Source organism: Centroberyx affinis, unplaced genomic scaffold, assembly GCF_046629955.1.
Source record: "Centroberyx affinis isolate AG114_WGS23_722 - 3 ecotype Tasmania unplaced genomic scaffold, CSIRO-AGI_Caff_v1 ptg001889l_1, whole genome shotgun sequence".
Classification (NCBI taxonomy): Eukaryota; Metazoa; Chordata; class Actinopteri; order Beryciformes; family Berycidae; genus Centroberyx; species Centroberyx affinis.
In genome coordinates, this window is record NW_027280258.1 from 100,245 (window position 1) to 109,239 (window position 8,995).

General features: G+C 44.0%; 1 protein-coding gene across 1 annotated transcript; it reads left to right on the forward strand.

Annotated features, from left to right (window-relative positions):
* Positions 1-2,195: 2,195 nt before the first annotated feature.
* On the forward strand, positions 2,196-5,069 carry LOC139653188 (uncharacterized). Its single transcript, XM_071530163.1, has 2 exons — positions 2,196-2,439; positions 3,411-5,069. The coding sequence occupies exons 1-2, from the start codon at positions 2,205-2,207 to the stop codon at positions 4,118-4,120; spliced, it is 945 nt and encodes a 314-aa protein (XP_071386264.1). The 5' UTR covers positions 2,196-2,204; the 3' UTR covers positions 4,121-5,069.
* Positions 5,070-8,995: the final 3,926 nt, after the last annotated feature.

Sequence of the window (8,995 nt, forward strand, 5' to 3'; positions counted from 1 at the left end):
AGAGAGAGGAGGAGGGGGCCCTGGACTGAGCCTTGGGGAACCCCAGTGGAGAGGGTGCACTGTGAAGACAGCAATCCTCTCCACTATGCCTGATGAGCAGAAGTAAAGTTTGATCCAATCTGATCTAAAGCGTGGGCCGAGTGTAGAGGAGCATTCAAGGGGTACTCAAGAGTTTTGGAGAGATTGGAAAGAAGTGATACTAGAATAGATGGGTTGAGGGAAGGTTTCTTGAGAAGAGGAGTGACTTGAAGGTGGTTGGTATGCAGCCAGTCGGGGGAGGAGTTGATGCTGGAAGTCAGGAAGGGGAGCAAACCAGCATACAAGATCTAGCAATGGTCTCCAATTATGTGCCATTGAGAGCCATGTGTATACAGGTTTCAACCTGATCACGACTTGTTAACAAATTATGTGTTGGTTCCACATGAAGGGTTTCAAATTCTGTCCCCAGCAAGAAACAGTTAGATGAAGGAGGCATGACTATAAACAGAAAGTAGTCTCACATTGAAGTAGTGCAGTGAAAAGTAAGGGTGTTGATTGGTCGGGGTAGTGGATGGGCCAAAGAAGGACAAAGAAGATTTCAATTGTGAGTTTTATTTTTTAGCTAAAGTTAAATCCTAACCCTATCCCTCTTATTTAGCCATGACCAAGGCCTTTCCCTAACCTTAACCAAGTTGTTTTAGTCGCCTAACCATAACTAACCATATGTTTTTGCAGCCGTGAAAACGACAGTGGCTACCCATACTGGCCACTAGATAACAAATACTAAAACTAACTAATGCTTAATCAAACTACTATCTAAAACACACAAACCTGAACTATGAAACCTGAACTATGAAAACCAGCTAAAACTAACACTACCTACATCCCGGGGTATTTGAAAATAGCAACGGTGTCCGTTTCATTACCGTCAGAAAAAAAATTCTGCTGCGCAATGTGCGCATATATATAGTAAACACCTTAAGAGTGTTTATCCAGCACCACTGTCTGTGTGGTTGAAGATGCTATGAAAGTGATGACAGAACTTTTTGTAAACAATGTAATTTGTCAAATAAATAATGACAGAACTTTTTGTAAACAAAAAATCTAACAACCTAACAATGGTCTAAAATCGCTAACTAACCTACTAAATACTGTAAACACACAAAAAACAATAAAATTTACACTAAAACAATCTATGCTAACTGTTCGAACTACTCTGCAATACTCAATCCACTCAATCTGGTCTTGACTAACACTCCTCTCCACAGTCTGCTCAGTTTTTTTTCTCCAGACGTTGATTTTATAGGGGGGGGGGGGGTTTGCTTGGTGCCGAAAGCTGGCACCCTACGTCACCTGGCACCACTATCAGCCAATAGCAAAATTCAATTGTAATAACCGGGTTTCAACCAGTAGAGGGCAGTCACTATGCATATTTATAACATATAGAATCTAAATACTTTGCACTAAAATGTCAGGATTTGGACCTGAATCCATCAACAACACTACTAAATACCCAGATACAGCAGTTTTCAACTGAAAAAAAAGTGGTTTTGGGGTTTAGTTACTCTTTAATCCTAACCTTAACCAAAGTGGTTTTAGTCAGCTAAACGTAACCTTAACCTTACCCTTAACCAAAGTTGTTTTACTTGCCTAAACATAACTGTTATTGCTTAAACGTAACCGATTATTGTCACACAATCCAATTCGTGTTATTGTCACAGAATCCAATTTGTGGTGGAGTGTCCATGGCAACGTAAATCTGATTTTCAGCGTTTATGCTCATTGGCCTCCTGTCCAGCTGAAAGTGTGCTAATGATTGAAATCAGCTGTTGTAGTGTTTGGTTGGAATGAAAACCTGCATACACATGGATCTTGATGGCACGTGGTTGGAGACTGCTCTAGAGAATGGGGGCATGGGGTATGGAGGTCGGTTTGCTATTGGAGAGGAGTTTGAGGCATCTGGGAGGAGAGGGGAGAGAGGAGACACATCCACACAATAATACGTTTTCGTTTTAAAACGGCGTTTTAAAACGAAAACGATCACGATCTCCGTCCACACGAGCGTTTCAGAAATAATCTCCATCCTACTAACGCGCCTGAAAACGCATATCACATGACCATTCACGTACACTGGGCATGCGCGTGCCGGTGTAAACAGGAAGCACATTGTCTACTCTGCGGTTGGTTGCTTTAGTTGCAGAAAATACTACGGAGGAAGAACAGCAATGGCGAAAAGTATGACCAGAGAATTCTTTGCTTGGACCGACGACGAGGTGGAACTGTTACTGAATGTAACACATCAGTATAAGGCGATCAAGGCGGCGGAATACATGGATTGGGAGTCGACGCAAAGCAAATACAGCGACATATTCGATCGGTACCGGGAGCGTTATCCATCGCCGGAGGAAGCCGTGGCAATGGGAAAGGGGTACCCACACACGAAGGATGAAGTCACAAAAGGTATGTAGGCCTATATATAATGTTTTGGTTAACATCAGGGCATCCAATTCCAGACAGTATATGACCAAAAATATCACAGTCATATACCAATATATTTCATCCTGTACTGTTTTCGCTGAAGTTTCTCATAAATTAACAATCTTCCATCTGTCTTTTTTAAAGTTAAGTATCGCTTTTACCTTGACTTTTACCTTGGTTTTCTTCCAGTCCCTGCAAATGGATGATAGCGCACCTATTTTTGAGATTCAAAATTCGTATCCAATTCCGGACACTTTCGTCCGTGTCGGTGTATTCGATACTCAATACTCATTCATATACTGAATATTAGCCCTTTATTAACCCTTCCTGTACCTTCACAATGTTAATACTTGTAAGAAGTGCAGGCTATGTACTCAAAGCTCTTATTTTTCCATTTATCGGCCAATACCGATTCTCTACATGAAGTAGTTAGCTAACTGTCGCCCAAAGTGGGATTTAAGGCTTCCCGCTTCTTGTTCGTGACTAAGTTCGTAACTTAGTGTTTTATATGCTTAAATGTGTATAGATATTTATGAAATTTGAGACCTAGCTTCTGAAATGTGTATGAATTTACATCACTTAGCTTTCGGTTGGGAACTCCGTATAAAAATGCCGCCCTGCGTTCAGCCCCACAAAACGTAGCAAAGCGTTTATTTAAACGGAAACGGTGGTGCGTTGAACACCCCGTTGTGTTAGCAAGCGTTGCAACTATGGCAGCTGAGAAGGACATTCTTAGAATTTTCGGAGCCTGAAGGATAATCCACTTCTTACCTTCAAGACTGTGTTCTGCTGTTCTACTGTTCGACTGCTGGTAAACACTGGAAATTACGCGAGTGACCAAGTGGCCGGAATTGGATACAGTGTCCAATTCCGTTGCAACGCTGGCTAATAGCCCAATAGTTTTAAACGGGTCGTGTTTTTAACCTTCCTAAAATTTTGTTTTGTGTTCACAGGTCAATTGACTTCCAAACTCAAGGCCATACGGATCAAATACAGGCAAGCAGTCCATTCGGGTAGAAAAAGTGGCCATGGGCGAGTAGTTTTGCTCTTTTTTGAGCTCTGTGAGTCCATTTGGGGAGGATCTCCTGCTACTCCTGCGATAACCCAGGGTATCGAGACCGGCGACGTGGCGGTGGAGGCCGCGGAATCGATCGCCAGCCTGCCTGACACCGGGTCGTCCTCCGTGCCGGGTGGGGACGGAGTTGCAGAGGATGCCGCGTCTGCAGAGACGGTGGCGAATCGACACCGGAGACCGAGCGGCTACAGGAGAGAGAAACTCAAGAGAAAACTGTCCATGCGTTCCGTTGTACAGGAGGATCTGGACATTAAGAGGCGGCTCCTTCAACGATTAGAGGCGACCGACGGCGAGTTCGCGCAGACAATGAGCCGGTGGTCATCTACGATGGACCGTCTGAACTCTAATATCGAGCTGCTGGTGCAGCATTTTGTGGGTTCAGGTACCACTCATTATATGACTCCACGCTCACCGCACACCACTCACCAGACCACCGATTCATACGGGCACACGCCCACAGGAAGGCCGCCTGCACATGGCGAACACAGCAGTCCACCTGCACTGAACAGTGATTACAGAGATGATCAATCAGCATCAGAGAGGTTAACAGACGAGGCAGGGAATGCCTTTGTGATAGTGACAGTATAGGCTTACTATCCATTTGGGTAACATTGCTCTGAATAGTGACAGATTCAAACATTAGCTAGAAGCATCTGTAGTAGAGCTGCAACGATTAATCGATTAGTTGTCAACTATTAAATTAATCGCCAACTATTTTGATAATCGATTAATCGGTTTGAGTAATTTTTTAAGAAAAATAAGTCAAAATTCTCTGATTCCAGCTTCTCAAATATGAATATTTTCTGGTTTCTTTACTCCTCTATGACAGTAAACTGAATATCTTTGGGTTGTGGACAAAACAAGACATTTGAGGACGTCATCTTGGGCTTTGGGAAACACTGATCCACATTTTTCACCATTTTCGGACATTTTATAGACCAAACAACTAATCGATTAATTGAGAAAATAATCAATAGATTAATCGACAATGAAAACAATCGTTAGTTGCAGCCATAATCTGTAGTGGGGCTGCTGGCCAACGTTGCAAAATCAACAATCAACAGTTGACAACAGATATAACAAAGTGTCAGGAGTGGTAGCTCAGCTGATAATGTTAACTGGAAATGGAGTATGGTATGGAATGATAAGAAATCTCTGACTGGGTCACTGCGACTGTCATTGCGCCTCTGCTTTAAGATGGATTCAGTTGAGTTGTTGAATGTAGCACCAACATTCAATGGCAGGTAGTGGTCAGAAATAATTATTGACATAATTTCACACAATGATGTTTCAGTATAAAGATTGATCTGGCAATGTAAAGTTTAATTTTGCAGTCTACAGCACTCGTCATTTGTTTGCCTCAAAAAAGAGGTGGGGCGTGAGTTCGAGATACCTAGAATTAACATTTTGGCTAATCATGAATATTTGTTAGATATGGAAATAACATTTTGACTGGTTATGATAAAATTATAGATATCAAGATTTTACTTTTTAACTAGTCAAGATTATGGGTATGTATATATCTAGATATCCCAAATTCAGTCAGAAATTAATAGTTTGTGTCAAGATCACATTTCACTAGTCACAATCTATTTTGTAATTTTTAATTAAATGTTAAAACGGCTTGCCATAATCTGTGCTTGTGTTCTTTATTTTTTAACAATGAAGATATGTTTTGAATCATGACCTGGAGATGGAATGGAATTTTTGAAGGAATACTACTTTTTGAGTACTTTCAAAATTGTATTTCTACTGGAGTCATTTTCAAATAGTCTCACATTGAAGTAGTGCAGTGAAAAGTAAGGGTGTTGATTGGTCGGGGTGGTGGATGAGCCTACGTGCCTTCAATGCCAGCGACCAGGGTTCAATTCCAGCTTATACAAAGAAGATTTCAATTGTGAGTTTTATTTTTTTTTAGCGAAAGTTAAACCCTAACCCTAGCTGCGGTCGAATAGTCAAAAAAATACGTCCTATGTCTTTTCCTAACCACTTTTCCTGGACCTCGATGGAAAACGTCATGAGGTCAAGGAAAGATGCGAAGGAGAATTCATAAGGGCTTAGGAAAAGACAACCGCGGTGCTGACAGAATCCGACTGCACTTGCACTAGGCTACGTAATTATGCGATGGCGGATGTTAATGACGTGGGTCTGCCGTGGTGAAACTACAATGTTCCAAAGATGGACTACTAAAAGCGCATCTTGGATACTTCGCCCCAGTTTAACCCTTGCCTTTATTAAGGCAAGGGTTTCAGCATCTGTGACGTAAGTAAAATTAATTAATGATAGCCTATTCCTAAAGGCTGGCAATACAACAATGCTCAGAATGAAGAAATAACTAATGCAAACTGAGCATAGGTTACACTACAATGTTAACTTCACTTTAATCAGCGTAACGTTCATAGTTCACCTATGGGTTTAACATATTGTTGAAAGTTCAAAACATATAAGCATATTAGCAAGTTATGGCTTAAGATGGAAACTGCTTAATAAGCGGTAACTTACATGATGATCTGCATCCCTTGTCGGTCATGATCGTTTGTTTTTGTGAACGGCCGAACGGTGCGTCGCTTTAAAGGTTGCTGCCGCAAGGAATTGTGGGACGGAATTATCTCCTTTCCTTTTGTAAAGGATGGTCCAGTGTATCCTATGCTAAAGGAGCTAAGTTAGGAAGCATTGAAGCACCTTTCCTTAGCATTTAGAGAATTCAACCAGCTCTTATCATGGCTGCCACTTAGATACTTCCGGGTCATTTCACTCAGTTAGGAACCTTCCTAAGCAAAAAAGACTATTTGACCGCAGCCCCTATCCCTCTTATTTAGCCATGACCAAGGCCTTTCCCTAACCTTAACCAAGTTGTTTTAGTCGCCTAACCCTAACCTTAACCAAAGTGGTTTTAGTCACCTAAACGTAACCCTAACCTTAACCTTACCCTTAACCAAAGTTGTTTTACTTGCCTAAACTTAACCGTTATTGCTTAAACGTAACCGATTATTGTCACAGAATCCAATTCGTGTTATTGTCACAGAATCCAATTCGTGTTATTGTCACAGAATCCAATTTGTGGTGGAGTAACGTTATTTTCACATAATTTTTATCCATGGCAACGTAAATCTGATTTTCAGAGTTTACGCTCATTTCACAGCTTTTCATCACTTGGCCTACTGTCTGGCTGAAAGTGAAATCAGCTGTTGTAGTGTTTGGTTGGAATGAAAACCTGCATACACATGGTTCTCAACGTGGGGTCCGGGGACCACCAGGGGTCCTTGAGGGAGTTCCAGGGGGTCCCCAGCAAACTGATGAATCGTTAAACTTCAGCATCATTTCATTTACAAGAAGTTAACAGAATTAGAGAATGTAGAAGAATGACTGTTTTGATCATAGACCTGAAAGTGAAGATCCGGGAGGCTAAAGAGAAGTACAGGAGGAAGCTGGAGCGGAAACTCCAGCAGAACAACATGAGAGAGGTCTGGAGTGGCATGAAGACCATCACTGGTTTCAGGCCGACTGGCGGCAGAGGGGCAGAAGGCGGCTTGGACAGAGCCAACAAACTTCATCTGTTCTTCAATAGATTTGACACGGTGACCCCTGCCCAGCCCCCCCTTGACTCATCTGTTGTCTGCCTCCAACCACCATCTACCCCCCCCCTTCCTACAGCCCCCCATCCTCCAATGAGGGTCCCCCCCCCACCCCCCACCTCCCACCCCCTACCCCCTCTGGCTCCCAGACCGACTGCCCTCTCCAACCTGACGACTCCACCCCCCCACCCCCCCCACCCCACCTGTAACCTCTACAGTGTGCTTCACAGCTGACCATGTAAGAAGACAGCTTGATGAGACTCCACTCAAGCAAGGCTGCAGGCCCTGATGGTGTCAGCCCCAGGGTGCTCAAAGCCTGTGCCCCCCCAGCTATGTGGAGTACTTCACCATGTCTTCAACATGAGCCTGAGTCTTCAAAGGGTCCCCGTGCTGTGGAAGACGTCCTGCCTCGTTCCTGTGCCAAAGACGCCGCGTCCCGCTGGCTCCAAGGACTACAGACCGGTGGCATTGACCTCCCACATCATGAAGACCCTGGAGAGACTTGTCCTGGAACAGCTCCGACCCATGGTCAAGCCACTCTTGGACCCCCTCCAGTTCGCCTACCAGCCCCGACTTGGAGTTGAGGACGCCATCATTTACCTTCTCCAGTGCTTTCGACACCATCCGGCCGGCTCTACTGGGTGAGAAGCTGACAGCGATGCAGGTGGACGCCCCCCTCGTGTCCTGGATTGTCAACTACCTGACTGGCAGACCACAGTATGTGCGCTTGCAACACTGTGTGTCAGACAGAGTGGTCAGCAACACTGGGGACAGTCCTGTCTCCCTTCCTCTTCACCCTCTACACCACAGACTTCAACTACCACACAGAGTCCTGCCATCTTCAGAAGTTCTCTGATGACTCTGCTATAGTTGGATGTATCAGTAAGGGTGAGGAGGCTGAGTATAGGGCTGTGGTGGGAAACTATGTCACATGGTGTGAGCAGAACCATCTGCAGCTCAACGTGGCAAAGACAAAGGAGCTGGTTGTGGATCTGAGGAGGGCCAAGACACCGGTGACCCCTGTTTCCATCGAGGGGGTCAGTGTGGACACTGTGGAGGACTACAAGTACCTGGGAGTGTACATTGATAATAAACTGAACTGGGCTAAGAACACTGAAGCTCTCTACAAGAAGGGCCAGAGCCGTCTCTACTTTTTGAGGAGGCTGAGGTCCTTCAACATCTGCCGGACAATGCTGAGGATGTTTTATGAGTCTGTGGTGGCCAGTGCTCTCCTGTTTGCTGTGGTGTGCTGGGGCAGCAGGTCGAGGGCAGTGGACGCCAACAGACTCAACAAACTGATCCGCAAGGCCAGTGACGCTGTGGGGGTGGAGCTGGACTCTCTGGTGGCAGTGTCACAGAGGAGGATGCTGTCCAAGTTACATGGCATCTTGGACAATGTCTCCCACCCGCTCCATGACATGCTGGTCAAGCACAGGAGCACATTCAGTGCAAGACTCATTCCACCGAGATGCACCACAGAGCGTCACAGGAAGTCATTCCTGCCTGTGGCCATCAAACTTTTCAACTCAGAGTGTCAGACACTCATTGTTATATATTGTAGTATAATGCACATATTTTATATAGCCTATTTCTTACTTTCTTATTTCTATTTTTCTTATAATTTCTTATAATTTCTCTATGCTTATATATATTCTCTTCTACAATGTGAGCAACTGCAATGTAACCCAATTTCCCCTCGGGGATCAATAAAGTATTTCTGATTCTGATTCTGATAGTTTCACTGTTATCTCTCTACCTGCAATACAGATAGTCATGGAATTCTATCTAACAATATAAAATATTCTCAGATTTGGTTCCAAGAGAGAAAATCTCATCAGATGGGGGTCTGTGGCTCTAATGTGGACTGAATTAGGGTCCTTGATATGAA

Excerpts from the sequence above, each read along its gene's own strand:
- LOC139653188 (XM_071530163.1), top strand. The coding sequence starts at position 2,205 with ATGGCGAAAAGTATGACCAGAGAATTCTTTGCTTGGACCGACGACGAG. Across the intron at positions 2,440-3,410 it reads GAAGGATGAAGTCACAAAAG|GTCAATTGACTTCCAAACTC; the intron begins GTATGTAGGCCT and ends TTGTGTTCACAG.